The 15,401-nt window shown below is 43.6% G+C and overlaps 1 protein-coding gene across 1 annotated transcript in view; it reads left to right on the forward strand.

Moving 5' to 3' along the window:
• Nucleotides 1–15,401, forward strand: part of WIF1 (WNT inhibitory factor 1) — a 44,546-nt gene that overhangs the window by 12,790 nt on the left and 16,355 nt on the right. Inside the window, exon 3 of the mRNA XM_052774331.1 lies at nt 11,558–11,666. Within this exon, the coding sequence (XP_052630291.1) occupies nt 11,558–11,666 (109 nt within the window). The remainder of the gene's footprint in view (nt 1–11,557; nt 11,667–15,401) is intronic.

The raw sequence follows: 15,401 nt of genomic DNA on the forward strand, positions 1-15,401 counted from the left end.
TTGCACGGTCCTCCTCTGGTACCACTGAGGAGATCCACAGGAGGGAGCCCATATGCTGCCTGCTCCACCATCGCGGCAAAGGCTCTTGGAGGCGCCTCGGGCTCCCTTGGCTGAAGAGTCTGGTTTGCCTGAGCACCTCGGCTGCAAAAGCAGCAGAGCACGGGCCTCACCTTCGCAGCAGAGCAGCATCGTCCTGCGCCGAGGCACGTCGTACCCTGACCAGTGGATTTCCTCACTGGGAAACTGTACGTGTGGTTGGTACGATCACAAAAACCTCCTGGTGCAGCATCCTCGTCCAGTCCCTTCTGTAACATTCTGTACAACATTTTCCTAAGACGTGGCGAGGCAGCCCCTTGGAAACAGATCTGCAACCTGTCCTCGATTTGGCTGCACAGCACGGCTAAGTGGCGTGCCACGGTCGGAAAGGCAGAGCTTGGCATGTGTCTCACTGTACTGCGCGGAGTGTCATATTCCATTTACAGAGTGCAGCTCCCTGGTCACGTTTCAGAAATGTGTTTGTAATCTGGTGTTGCCCCAAAGAAACCTGTTAACACGAACTGCCTCAAGCTTAAAAACGTGACAAACCTGAGTCAACTTGAATTATCCCCGGTGTATAACCTTAATGAACAATAGCAAGACATTTCTGAAGGTGGGATCATGTGTTTGGATTTTTCATTTTTCTCAGAGATAAAAAGCCTTGTGTCCACGTGACGGCCCTGGCAGTGCCATCAGAAATGCACATGCCCTATCTGGGTGCAGGTTCTGTTGGTTTCAGCAGTGTGTTGAAGGAACCATCTTCTTGCTGCTGATTCTCAGCTTAGCGGCTTCCCCACACCAGGATAATGGAATTTGATGTCTGCCAACAGCAAGGGAACAAATCACCTCGCTTCCAGTGCCATTCCACAACAGCTTCAGCCAGGCTAGCAGCTGACACCATCCCGTCTTCTTTCCCGTCCCCGGTCACACATTTCCATTCTCTTTCTTGTGCCAGTGCTGATGTGGCCACTCAGGGAGCTGCTCTGGCTGAAAACTAGCCCTGCAGAAAGAAGTGATTGATTTTTAACTTGATCTGCTGTCTTGGTTAGCTCATCACATGGCCATGTCTGAAGAGGGTAGGACTGCAGCAGCGCAGTCTTGGGCTGCCTTGAGCTGCCCTGGTGTAGTCCCAGTACTGCGAGCTACAGACAATGTGGCAAATCAAATCACAACAGAGAAACAACTCCCAAACCCGTGGTGTCTTCTAACCGGCAGAAATTCAAGCAGAACCAAACAAAATTGACTCAGCAGACTGGTATCACAGCAAGTCCTGCTGCAGATGACAGGGAGGGTTTGACCCACGGGCTGCTGTGCCGGACACTGCATTTCTGTGCCCTGTAGCGATGCAGAGAGCAGACCCGACAGCTCAGCAAGGTTTGCAGTGTGGGTCGTCATTCTGCTCCAGTGTTTCTTTCTTCCTAAAAGTACTGTAGACCACACTCAGCCCAGGGCTACTCACTTCATTTAGTCAATAAAGGCTGGTTTGGGGGATTTGGAGAACCTCCAGCAGCCTTTGACTCCAACAGAAGTTAGGGATTGTCAGCACATCTGGGATGTATTGAGTGACAAAAAGGATGATTTGGCCTCAGTCTGCAAGAGCAGACCAGATTTACCATAGCTGTGCATCAAGGAATAAATTACGTCTCTGATCTTACCAAAACTCTTTAATCCCAAATGGGGCAGTTATCTCAACGCAGAGTCTAGACTTCTGCTGTCATCAGACTCCCACTGGTTTTTCATCAGAGGTAAATTTGGGCTTGGGGAGGTCCACACGTTCGTGTCTGAAGCTGAACTGTCCCACTGGCATTTTCTCTAATAAAAAGGAGGTTAGGGTCTCTGCAAAATATTCTTTTGGGGAACTTTCAGCTGCTGGCCCTCCCTGTCAGGATTTATACTGACAGATGATAGGTCACGTTATCCAGAGTAAAAAAAAAAAAAAAAAAACAAACAGAAGGATGTATGTAGCTTTCCCAAAATAAACTTCATACCTTTCTGAGTAGGACTCATTCCTGCAAGTGTGTGCAAAGGGTTCATCTGGAGGCTCAACTTGACCCTGACTGTCATAACTCTTCCTAATTTCTTTTGTCTTCCTCAAGTGGAGGATTGCCCTGTTCATGGCAGCACTGCCTGTATCAGAACACTACTTTTGTCTTTCACCAAGTTCGTCTGCACAAAACTTTTAACCTAGGAAGTGCCAGGACCCTTTCTTAATCCCATTGAAGAAGGGGACCGTAGCAGAAGGAGAAAAAAGGAAAGCCAGTGTGGCTTTTTGCCATGTTCATCATCTGAATCCCCTCTAAAGAAAGACTGTGACAAGAAGAAGGGGAAGGCAAAAATGACAGGCCTTGAAGAGCAGGAAGGGGTTGGTACACTAGCAGTGGCTAGGGGCAGAAGGAAGACATTTTTGATGAGAGGATTTCTCCAAATAACCGTTGCTAAAACTCAGTGAAATGATACCAAGTGCAGAGAACTGTCTGTGTTCAGCAGCGCAGCCCATCTGCCGCAGTGAAATTCAGGACTCGCCGCCTCTCTGGGGTGTGACTCTGCTCGCAAACCAGCGCAGAGAAAGTCAGCAGAGTCCGGGCCACGTGAAGATGCCTACGCGGCGCATAGACTCCATCTGCACCCAGGGAGTGAGGGAGAAAGGCTGTTCAAGGCAGCAGGTAAATCAGACTCTGGCTGGGCTGAATTTTCTCCTGCAAGTGCGCGTCTCTCTCCTCTGAGTGTACAAGAAGTCGAGGATGAGCTGGCTTTAAAGAAGATACTTCCTTTAAATGCTGGGAAATACATTGGAACTTTCTGGACCTTAACTCAAAAGACTGGACCCTGTGAGACTGGTACTGGAACCCAGAGATGAAGCTGTGCTGACTCTGCCTACGGAAACTGCCTGAAAGACGGAAAAGTTGTTTGTAGAAACTGTTCCGTTTCTCATCAGAAACTGGGGATAAGGTAACACTTCCCTGCTTTACTATGAAGATAAGTCCATCTTCCTTTGAAAAATTCAAAGTGTAGTTATGGAGGACATAACCATATGGAGGCCTGTGTGGCACATGGAAATATTACAGTCATATATGTCCACATACCGGGGTCTTGTCTCAGTAGACAAATCTGTGATTTCAGCTACAACAGCAAACACACAAGTTCCTTTTCAGATACGCTGATCGAACATTCTATTTAAATAACAAATTTAGTTCTTCTTTCATGGTAGTATCTAGAATTTGCTTTGGTCAATGGCAGCCCGTAAAACAAGAACAAAATTACTCTGGATATTCACAAAAAAAGGCATTTGAAAAATCCATGTAGCAGATGTTAAAAGAGAGCAGTGTTAAGGAAGTCTTTCTAACAACCAGTCAGGAAGGAATTGAATTTTTTTCAAAACCTTTTCGCCATAACTTTTAAACACTCATTTGCTGGGAGTACAAGGCTAAAGACCATTATCGACTGAGCAGTAAATAAAGAAACTCTCACTCAGAGGTGCTGCAGACTTTCTGTCACTTGGTTATACGAAAGTGGAAGCATCCCCCTTTGAGACCCTAGAAGGACTCCAGTCTGACAGAAGCTGCTGTGAGATTTCATAACTTTTGAGAAAGTTCATTGCTTACATTTTGGGGAGGGATATTTATTAGATGGGAGTGCCAGTTAAAGCCAAGAGTGAAACACATGGACTCAATAAAGGCCCAATTACGTGACCCTTGCTGTTTGCCACGCTTTTAACTTGTGTAAGTTATTGATTACACTTTCATGAGATCATAATCAGAAGGTTGTTCTTTGGTAATGGTGTGCTAGAGGAGCTTTATCCTCAACTTCAAAGCTGTCCTGTGAGGCTTAAGAACAAAGAGTTGGAAGTTTGAAGCACAGCCAGACTGAATCTGTGTGCATTATCCATGTTTACCGCCATGCAAGAGGTGGATTAGCTTATCCTTCAGCTGTGAACTTTCTCTCGTCACGTCAGATGAGCCACCATCTCTAAGGTTTACATTTGTGCTTTTAAAAGCATTCTGTTTAATTAAACGTAGTATCTGCTCAGATCTGCATCATAACTAGTCTAAATGCTTGTTACTGCAGCCATTTCCCTAATTGTAAAGGTTTTATTGAAATTATTTTACATTCTCTGAAAAGAGTTTTCAGGCTAATTTATTAATTATAAATAAATCTATCCAAAGTCTGAAACTGCAAACAGTCTGTAATCTATGTAAAGATGCACTCCCAGGACCAGCCAGCCAAGGTTTTCACTTATCTTCCAAGCTGTGAGGGGAAGAAAATAACCTCGCAGTTTATTCTCAGTACAGATAGATCCACATAGATGTGTTGCAGGTGCCGGTAGTAGACCTGTACAGCATTGTTTTGTTAGGAGCTAACCTGATGAGACAGTATTTTAGGTTTTTCCTCTAAGGAGCAGTAATAATTTCCCCTTTTTTTATTAGCCTTGGGAAATTGGCGTTTTGAACATACCTGATCATGAAATCTCCACTGGAGAGAGCACTGATTTTTTGCTGAGTGACAAAAGAATGAATTAGCCCTTCCTGTGCCGGAACAAGAAATAACTTTTCAGGAGAACAGCTTTTACCAATTCTCTGGATACCAGAACAATATGTTTCATTAAATATTTGAAGATAATGAAAGCTTGTATTTTTTAAAGTATTTTTTACTTTTTTTAATCTGAACTCTTAATGCTGTTTCTCTTTTTGGTGTATTGCTTGCTTCTCTCCCCTTCCCCAAAGCAGAGTTATCTAATTTTCATCTGTAAGACATAGGAGAAAACGATTTAAAGGAAACTTGTGCACCATGTATACCTTCCAGCCTGGTTCATGCTGAGAAAAATCATTCCTTGCTAAAGATTTTCCAGATGTAATTAACTGTGCATATTTATCAAAACCCTAATGATTTTGTCTCTTTTTAGCTTAATTTTCTCAAAAGTAACTCTAGTGAAGCAGTAATAAAACACATTACAGAAAATTTGTTAAACAAGAAAACCTCTAAATATGGGGAGTTGTGCTCTCTTGCTTTCTCTTTTGTTTCCAGATAAAGCAAGGCAGAGTGAGAAACTCCAAGACTTTCCTCGACGAGGAGCTGTAAATTTGTTGTGACTGTTTTTTAAGAAATCCTGTGTGCCACATGCCTTTGTATCAGTGTACTTCTACTTACCTGGAAATTGCCGTGGATCTGTTTGCCCATATGCTGCTTTCCAAGGCTTTAGCCTCATGCAATGGTCCCACCATCCCCATTGCAGATACCTACTGCATCAAGGGATTGACTCTGATCTAAACCAAAACCATGCTTTCATTAGCAGGCTAATGATGGACAGGAATGCGCAATAGGCATTTCTTTGGCCCTCTGTTTCAGGTAGCCTGCTTTTCCTGCGCGTGAGGACAAGTTTCAAAGTTAACGCTCTGCTGGTGTACTTGGATTTTCCTTTCTCACTGGTGTCCCTCCCGAACCCTGCTCTTTCTGCCAAGCCCTTCAGCTTCTAGACTTGGGTTGGTTTCAAGTGACCTCTTCAAATGCTAGAGCCCTTCCAGAGCTCAAGGTCTGGTGAGAGAAAACATCAGTTCAAAATGGCCAAGTAGCTGCCCTGTTTCCCATGTCTCCCAAAGAGCAGACAACTGCCAGAAACTCAACTGGTAAATGTAATCTAAATGTATTCCTTTGTGGCCTCACCAAGCTTCTTGACAGTGATTTCTTCATATTACTTACCTTTACAGAAATCCTTTTCTCATTACATGGAGGAAAGACTAATGTATTCTGCAAAGATTTCTGTCCATCTCTGCTGTGCAAAGCATTCTCGGAAGCCTGCAGTGTCACCTTTCAAAATCTGGCACTCCTTTTGATAGCAACCAAGAAATTTCTCTTTTCCAGCTTTCTAAATCATTCTCTTGGAGGATCTGATCTGCCATCCACAGTTGCATGCCACAGGAGACACTAAGCACCAGTTAGTCATCTTCCATTGACAAAACCAGAGGTTTTGTACCATTCTTCTTCTAAAACCATGAAAACCACGAAAACCACAAGTGCTTATTGTTGAAAGTTGCATGCAGGGATTCACTCCATTGTTAAAAAAGTCTTCCTCCTTGTGCACGGATTTTCTTCAGTCTGCCACAGTTTTCTTAACTTGAAGAAAGCAGGCATAAAACAGGCTCTGCAGAGTTGTGTGCATTTCACCGCAGCATTGTGGAATTAACACTGTCACATAATGTATTTTTCTTAGAGACTGCCCATTTTGCTGAATTCTAATTTGGGTCCTTCTTTTTTAGAAACACCAAAATATCTCTATTTTTCCTTTTGTATGCATCTCTGCTTTTGTTAATCCTGCTGCTTCAGTTTGTTCCCATGCCCTTAGCAGCTGGTACTAGAAAACAGGCAGGTTATCCTCTCTTCAGTGTAAATTGGTTTTCTCAGAGTGTGTTTCTGTATCCCTTCATATTGTTAAGCATGCCTCCCGCTTTGGGACTACTTCGTGAGGCTGATGGAAAGTCTCTTTGAGCATCACACTGAGGTGCAAAAAATGGTTTACCCACTCTGTGACAGGGCCAATTAACACGTGAGGCAAAGCTGCCTTCCCTAGCAGAAAAATAAAACCTTGCAGGCAGACAGTTTATTATCTGCTTGTCTAAGAAGGCATCATTATGTTGTTCATTATAGCAGTGTCTAGACTGCACTGCAGTAGCAAGATGTGCTGCTGACATACATACTCATATTCTGGCCAGACTCCTTCAATAGCCTGGTATGCGCAGTGCGGCTGCAGCCTCCCCTCTTTGTTGAAATTCATCTGATTTTGCTTCATGCTTCATCTTGGAACATAGACAGACCAACTTCTCTGACCTAATGCAGTTAATATCTTGGAGAAGCAATGGTCCATGCTGTAAACACCTGACAAACACATACATTGCCTCACTTTGTGATTTTATTTATGGCATATGCAGCTGTGAGCATCTGCTATGGATAATGCATGCTAGAATCTTCTAGTGTGTGCATAGCCAGAAATATCCATGGATCTGGGATTAAGAGGAACTTTTTTGATGAGTTTCTTTCTTTAAGTGTAGAAAGTTGGCATTAGGGTATATTTGTCATTTAACTGATAACAGAATAGAACATTCAGCACTGATCTCTTTAAAAAAATGAGAAGAAAATGTAGTTAATTTCTTACGCCTACTTGCAAAGCTAACACACATTCTCTTTTCTTTGTTAGAAAGGCAGCAGGTTTCATTAGGTTATTGAGCTGTGACATAAAACAGTTTAAGCTACTCTGCTTCTCTTCAGGTACTACCATTACTTCTAATCCTACATCTTTCACGTAAAATGAAGAAAACATGAAGCACTTTCCTGTGAATGCTTTGATTAAATATGAAACAAAACCAAGGTCGGAACAACAGGGCATCTGAGTGATAAGAAAACTCTCATGCAGTAGATCTTGTACTGAGGAGTGGAGCTCTGTAGGAATTTTAAGTGTATATCACTTAAAACCAAACTGCCGACAGATGTTTGCTACAATACTTGTTAGAGGGCTTCGTTATTTTTATAACCTCTTAAATTCCTCTGATTTATAGAAAACAGCCATTTAAAGTCCATAAAAGTTAATCCCGACCATGGAATTATTTGCCTAAAACGAAATTTCCTCCCTTTGCTGAGAGCTTTGCCCACATGGGGAACTGTTAAAGGGCAGCTGCGCAGGGCTACCTGCTGCCTGAAGGCACTGAGTCCCCAGACTGTTCACACAAGGTCTGCAGGGGCCCTTGCCTCAGTTTCTGAGGGTCTCCAACAAAGTCTTTACAAAAAAGTAAAGCGTATTTTTCCTTGGGTGCTTCCTGAAGTCAAGCCAAAGCCAAAAAGTCTTACATGCATGCAGAGTGTGCAGTTGTCAAAGATCAACAATTTATCTCAAAGCCCGGTTCCTCCATCACCTCTGATAACACTGTTCCTCTAAGATTTAGCTTCAGTACCAAATTTTGCCCCTCACGTACCAGACAGTTCATAGACTGGTTTGAAAGACCCAAAGTCATGAAAATGTTTTTATAATGGAAAAAAGATTATAGATCATGGGTTTTTCCCCTTTATCTCTCAACAATATCCCAGGATAAAATCGCAGTTCTCACTACCAGGTCACTCACAATGACCCCTTACAGCACAAATTATGGTAGTCAGTAGACAATATTTTAATTGCACAGACCTATCTCTTCAATTAACCGTCATGACTAAATTTCATGCTAGGCTGGAGCATGGTAAATATTTGTTGAGAGTGTGTTGTTTGCTTTTCAGTCATGATGATTAATGCAAGTTAATTGGCAATCAACTCAAATTACAGCAGGACAATACTGGAGACTGGATGTAGGGATTGTGTCAAGACAGATTTTTTCCAAATAGATAGGATTTATGGCAGCCAAATCTTGTTTCAGATTCACAGGTTTGAGGAGTTAAACTATTCTGCTCCACTGTGCAGCCTCTCTAGACTGTGATTTTTGTATATAATTTTTATATCAAAATTTAACCAACTCAGTCCAGCACACATGATTTGCAAACATACTCTGCAACACATGGCTTCATGACTTTGAAGTCACGCCTGCTGGATCTACCTGAGGTGTTTCAGGTCTTCTTAGATACTAGATGCTATCATTTCAAGAAGTTCACTTTTTGTCAACTCAGCAGCTGTACAAACTGTTGTACAGAAATGGTGAGAGCAGGTATCTCCCCCCAGTGCAATGCGTGGCTTTCCTCCTGAGCAGCCTGTTGCTTGTGCAATGTCTTTTCCCGTCTTTTTAATGCGTGAGCAGAACGTACGCCTGCCTCAGGCACTAATCACTGCTACACCTCTCCTCTGGTGAGAGGAATTCCTTCCTTGACAGGCGGTGAGTATTGCGGCTCATGCAGCAATCAGTCCCCTTTCCCACAGTGAACTTTCTTTTTGTCTTTGTCCTTAGGCATTGTTTTGACTCTAGAAAATGGGATTCCAGCTCCTTCCCTACAAATCAGGGCTCTGGCTCACAAGCTGACCTGCTATAACAGTGTGGCTGGAATAGAAATATGGGAGTGGAGCTGTTTGGTCTAGTTAGCAGTTGTTGTTTACTAGAATAGTAAGAACATAATGTTTTAATATCCTAACCCATTATGACCTGGTTTAGATATAACCAAACATCAAAGCTAACCAATGAGAAACAGACAGTACAGCATTGACTCACTCACTGTACTATTCTATAGATGTGTACAGACATATAATTATTTTCTGAACCAAAGTTTTATTTGAAAACAAAAATGTTCACAATCTGACTTTATGGCTTGTTTTCATATTTTGGCATGGTATATTGTATTGGAAAAAAATGTCTTTAATTAAAAGCAGCCTTTTGAACATTACCCGAGACTTCAATTTTCATCTCCTGTTTTACTGCTTCTCTCCATGTCCCCTCTCCCTCCCACATACACTCCTTGTGTTTAACCCACCCTTAAAAACTTTCATCGCTTCTCCCCTATTGTTTTGCGAGTCCTCCTCTGAGGTCTCCGTGCCTACACAACACCCTCTGAAGACTGTCCCTGCGGAGCGTAGCCCTTGCATGCTGTCCGGGGTCTCCTTGCAGCCCTCACAGAGCGAGTGGATATGCTGCCAGGGCTGATCAGGGGTTTCATAACGACCTTTCTACCCAGCTCATGAGTGCTTTGCTGGTGTCACCAGGAGCTAAAGGGAGATGGTCCCTCACACGCTGCCAGGGCTTCTGCTGAAGTTAGCAGAGCACAGAATCACAGAATAGCTGGGGCTGATCTGAGACCAGGCAGTCTGATCTTGAGATGATCTAGTCCAGCCCTCTGCTCAAGCAGGGTCACCTAGAGCTGCTCGCCCAGGGCTGTGTTGAGCTGGGTTTTGGATATCTTCACAGATGGAGGCTGCACAACCTCTTTGGGCAACCTGTGCCAGTGCTCAGTCACCCACACAGTAAAAAGGTGTTTTCTCAGGTTCAGGCAGAGTTTTCTGTATAGTGCCCATTGCCTCCTGTCCTGTCACTGGGCACCGCCGAGCAGAGCCTGGCTCCATCTGCTTTACGCCCCTCTATCAGCTATTTATACCCATTGATGAGATGCCCCCTTCAGCCTTCTCCAGGCTCAATGGTCCCAGGTCTCCCAGCCTCTCCCTGTATGTCAGAAGCTCCAGTCCCTTGATCATCTTTGTGGCCCTTCACTGGTCTCACGCCAGTAAGTCCACATTTACCTTGTACTAGGGAGCCAGGATGTTACAGGGGAAGGACAGTCTTCTGGCTAAGGACGTTGACTGCCATCTTGTAGACATAAATTAACTACCATTTATTAGCCCAAAGTTTTCATAAAATTTTGGCTTTAATTTCTCTTTATTTCACTATTTTAGCTAAAAAGCAGACATAACAATACTGTCTACTATCAATGAGTTGCTGGATGAAAACACATTTTTGCCAGTGCCCATGCTAAGGTCTCAAGTGCTTTTCTGAGAGCAGCAGGTACAATTACCTTATCTGCTTCAGGGTAAATGAGAAGCCAGACTTTAGAGTAAAAGGTTCATTTCCACTTGCTCTGCACACCTCCAGTTGTGCCACTGACAGTAGTGGAAGCCTCCAGTGACTTGCTAAGATGCATACATCTCAGGTGTACATGGTGTGTACAGCTACGCTGCAGAGCATTGACATCACTTTGCATCGAGTACAAAGAAATATTGAATAGAAGACTCAACAGAGGGGCCAGGGTCCCATGGAAGAAAGTACCAAAGCCTACAGTCTGTGTCACAATGCAGGTGCATATCAGGAGTAGGATGAAAGTAATGGAAAATATTTCTTAAATCGTGCCAACACCTTTTGGGAATCACCAAACCAAATCATTTATGTTGTGGTTAATAATGAAGGACATGAAGCCAGCTCTGTCGGAGAGCTCTCAGCTCCACCCTTGGAACAATTTATTGAGCTGAGGTTGAAGAAGGCAGTGTTGAAGCTGTAAGCCAGACATGTGTCCAAGCATGGCGTTCCAGCAATGTGGCTCTTCGTTGCCTGGCACTGTTTCCCCAAGGCAACGCGCCGTGCTGTGCAGATCAACCAAGAGCAAGCTTGGATATTTTCATGCTGCAGTTGCATCATGCATGTAGGTATGTCCTTTAAACTGCACTCGTGGTGCAGGCAGGTATCCAGGGTCACCAGTCAGTTCCAGGAGGATTCTGCCCAAAAAACAGCTTTAAGAATTAGCCTAGTATTCATACATCTTTTGTATTCTGCCAGATAAACGGTGTGGGTTGCAAAAAAAGTCTTCTCTGTATAACATTTATTCACCGTACGCATGCCATTTTCCTTGCTGTTATGCTGTGTCCTGATTACTGTATGGTCACTTGCAATCTCTGAAATAAGAGTAAATTACCTGAAAATTATGCTTAGGCGAAGAAGCACTCAGGTAAATAATAGAAACAAATCCAGTGAATGGCATAATGAAAAGTGTAGTATTTTTCTGCTGTAGTTTATATGCTAAATAGTTTGCTTCTGTGAATGCAATTAAAATATGTATTGATTTTTCATTTATTTTGTCATAGGCTGAGTACTTCTACGAGTTCCTGTCTTTGCACTCTTTGGATAAAGGCATAATGGCTGATCCAACTATAAATATCCCTCTGCTTGGAACGGTTCCTCATAAAGCGTCAGGTTGGTGCTGTTGATATTATAAATTGTGTTCCTGTAAAAAATATTCCACAGCCAGTAAAGTCTAAATATTTTATTATGAATTGCAGTTCTGAAGTTTATTGCTAAAGAAATGCTTGCCACAGTGCTTGACGCTGAACAGTTTGTGAGTGCCTTGCTTGACTACAGCAGCATATTTTGTCTGAGCCAAGTCACATGAAGCTTTTATGTGTAGATTAATCAGCAGAAACTTGTGCAAAATTTTTGCATAAAATTCACGAGCATGAATACTAATACTTAAGTTGTGCAACTTTCGGAAAACAAAATCTTTGATCACTATAAGGAATAGTTATCAAATTATTCTGTTTCTCAGAGGTTGCAGTTTGTGGGTGTTTTCCTTTCAGTTGGGGTCAGCTGTTGTCATCAGGCATTCAGCTCAAAGGCACAAGTTGTAGTTTAGGATATTATCATTTACCACTTTTCCCTTAGTTGTGCATTTAGTCCTTCAGTGGACCTTATAGCTGCAGAGCAGAGGCTGTGCCCAAGTGAAGGTGAGTGCTCCAGAAGCACCGTGGTGCACAGTGAGCCAGGTGGAGTAGAAAAGCTCTCCATGAGAGGTTATCGAATCCACTTTGCTCTGAAGTGGATGAGTAACAGTTTACGTGATCTGTTCCAGGGCTAATACATGGTAGTCTCTGGCAGAAAGGCAGAAGTGTACATCTGGGTGACAGCAGTGTCTTAGTGATCATGGTTTCATGATCAGCCTTAGCCAGCCTAAGACCATGTGGGATAAAATGGGAAAGAAATGAGAAATGGAACAGGAGGATGGGGCTGCAAGTGGAACACTGATATACAAGTTTACATCATTGACCAGTCTTTCCTTCTCTTCTCTTTTTCAGTGTATAAATTCTGAAAGTTTGTGTTTGATATCCTCCATTTTCAGCTTATAGTAGAATGGTGTTGAAGTAATGTTGCAGCACAGCTTTTTGCTGTGGCACTTGGAATTTAACATTAACGATTGGTCTCTCCATTCAGTGTGGATTGAATGACTGGTATTGAAAATGGATTTGGGTGAAGAGTGCTATAATATTTGTACCATAATTGCTGCAATTTAATTGGTTGCAAGCCTGACAAGTGGGCAAGTAGAGACATTTAAAAGTAACTAAAAAGTCACAGAGGCAAAGTTTTTGTTAGGCGTTATTTCCATCTCCATATAAAGCAGGTGAGATATCTGGGAAGCTCTGCACTCAACATCCTCTAATATAAGCTAGTTTCTCCTTTAATTTTTATCTAGAAAGGCTAGACCAAAATGACCCCCTTCTGACTGTGTTTAGGAAAACATAATCTACAAGTGCAGGGAGGCCGGAGATGAGATCTCATAGTTGCAGCAGAAGGTCTGTTAACCATCATGATGGGAGGTCTGATTAAAGCCAAAAAGGACTTTTACCCTGTTTGCAGCACTGGTACCTCCGGTCCAGGACTAATACGGGCATGTCCATGGCGTTTCCTTATGTGGATCTTGTGCAGTCACCACTGCGCTTAGTACATATAAGCCGTATTTAAGTCCTGTTTGGCATTATAGTGAGTCGGGTGTTTAACAGCAATTGACAATCAGTACGCATACAGCATTTGAAGCATGTACACTATTTAACAGTGAGCCACTAGTATGATGGTGGTTTTTTTACACTGCCTGCTAGCTGGCCAAAATTAACTAAGTAGCTTTAAATAAATACATGCTATAAAAGTAGTGAATGTTTGCTACTTTGTAGTTATTCCTATAATTATATGTTTGCAAAACAGTTCTGACGAATCTAGTCTAGTTTGCCTGTACCTATTGCATTACCAAATGATTTTTCTACACATATGCATGTCAGAAGAAATTTAGTCACAAGCTTGTATTTAGTAACAAATCAACAGTAGCAAGTTATTTCTTGAAAAAGCATTTTTAGCCCAAAAGATTACACTAAAGACAACTAAGGGGGAATAAAAGAGGAAGGACAGCTGTATTAAACATGAGAGTGGGAAACAGGAATGGGAATTAACAGTTAGATATCTTACTCAGAGATAGTTGAACCCACTGGTCTTGTCAAAACCAGTGGACTTTTAAAACTTCTTGGAGGATATTTGCCTACTACCAATAAAGCGTAAGGATTGCTTTAGTGCTTTAGGGCCTGCCTAGCTTGTATTTTGTCTTATGGCCAACGGTGGCCATAAGAAGACCTTTGGAAGAGCAAAAGGGGGGCAAGCATATGTGATACTTCTGTTTACCCTCTCAGCTCTGACTAGCTTCAGCTCGGCGGATTTCCTAAGTCTTGAGTGATTTGTCTTTTTTATAACCCCACATAGGTTGGAGATCTCTCTTTCCAGTACTTGTCCAGGCTCTCTTTGAGTCCATATTATCTCCTGGTATCTCCAGTCACTTTGGCAAGGAGTTCACTGTCTCCCATTGCATGAAGATCCCCCTCCTGTTGTTTCAAGTCTGGCTGCGACAGCTTCATCTGATGGGCACTAGTCCTTGTACTGGTAGAGCAGTCAATCCATATTGTTGGTCCTATCCATGCCAGTCATGATTTTGTAGATGTCGATCCTGTCCCCCCTAATTTTTCTCTTTGCTGGGCTGAAGAGCCGCAACCCACTCAATTGCTCCTCCTTGGATGCAGCTTGCTGTCTTTCTGTCAACTTTCTCTAATCCAGTATATCCTTAATGAGATGAGGTATCAAATTCTCCTCGAAATCAAATTAGATTTAAATCACTTAGGTTCCTTAGACTCATTTGAAAATCCCATCCCCAAATCCCAGGATTGCTACCTGATTCAGTGCTCACAGCGCGAGTATTGTTACACCTAGACACAGATTTTAAGAAGGCTGGAGAAGGTGCCTTTCAGTGAAAGCCTAAAGAGCTAAGAGCACTCAGCTTGCCCAGAAGAAGGTGTTGGAGAGGAGTGTGGGTACCTGCCCAGTGAGAGGAGGCTGGCTGCTCGTTTCACAGGGGAAAGCCTACGAAGATCCGTTGGTTCGAACGGAGGTCAGCGAGTTGAAAACGAAGTCAGGCGTCGTTGGTAGTGGCAGCGATTAACGCCTTGAACACCACACTGAGGAAAGTAAAACCAGCTCTTGGTGTGTGCCCAGAAGAAATGCAGTGGCCTGGGACTGAGAAGGAGCTGGTCCACTAAGCGACGTGAGCCGGCCCCCCCGTCCCTGTCTGCGCCAGCCAGCCCAGTGCCGTGCCGGTGCCACCGGTGCAAGCTGACGTGTCTGGGCTGCTGGCACAGCGCCGCTTCATGCATTTCACGCAGCCCTCCCCCAGCCTGCTGGCCAGGCTCAGGACATCTCTCCCTGCCCGCTGCTGGTGTTGACATGTTAAAACGTACGTGCTGAGCGACCAGAGGTGCTGAAACTCTCTCCAGGTTCGGTGGGAGAAACTGGTGCCTTCTCTGGGTGCAGCAGCATCTCTGCTCACTCTGCCGTGCTGGTGGAGAGGGACAGGGGGCTGCGGGGCTGTGCATGGACCCCTGCTCTTCTCCAGACCCTGCGTGCCCACTTCTACTGGGACTGGTAATTTAGAGATGTCCCTTAAGCAATCCCACCCCTGAGAGTGTAGGTGGCTTTTGGTGGTGGCTTTTGCATATTAACTAAGTAGGTAAAGCAATTGCCTGCAAACTTGCAAGCTGTGCAGACACACAGGAGTTACTCTCAACCTGCCTCTACCGGAGACAATTTAGGGAACCTTGTTTTCCTGAACAGAAGGAAAAGGCACGA

This window comes from Harpia harpyja, chromosome 23, assembly GCF_026419915.1.
Source record: "Harpia harpyja isolate bHarHar1 chromosome 23, bHarHar1 primary haplotype, whole genome shotgun sequence".
Classification (NCBI taxonomy): Eukaryota; Metazoa; Chordata; class Aves; order Accipitriformes; family Accipitridae; genus Harpia; species Harpia harpyja.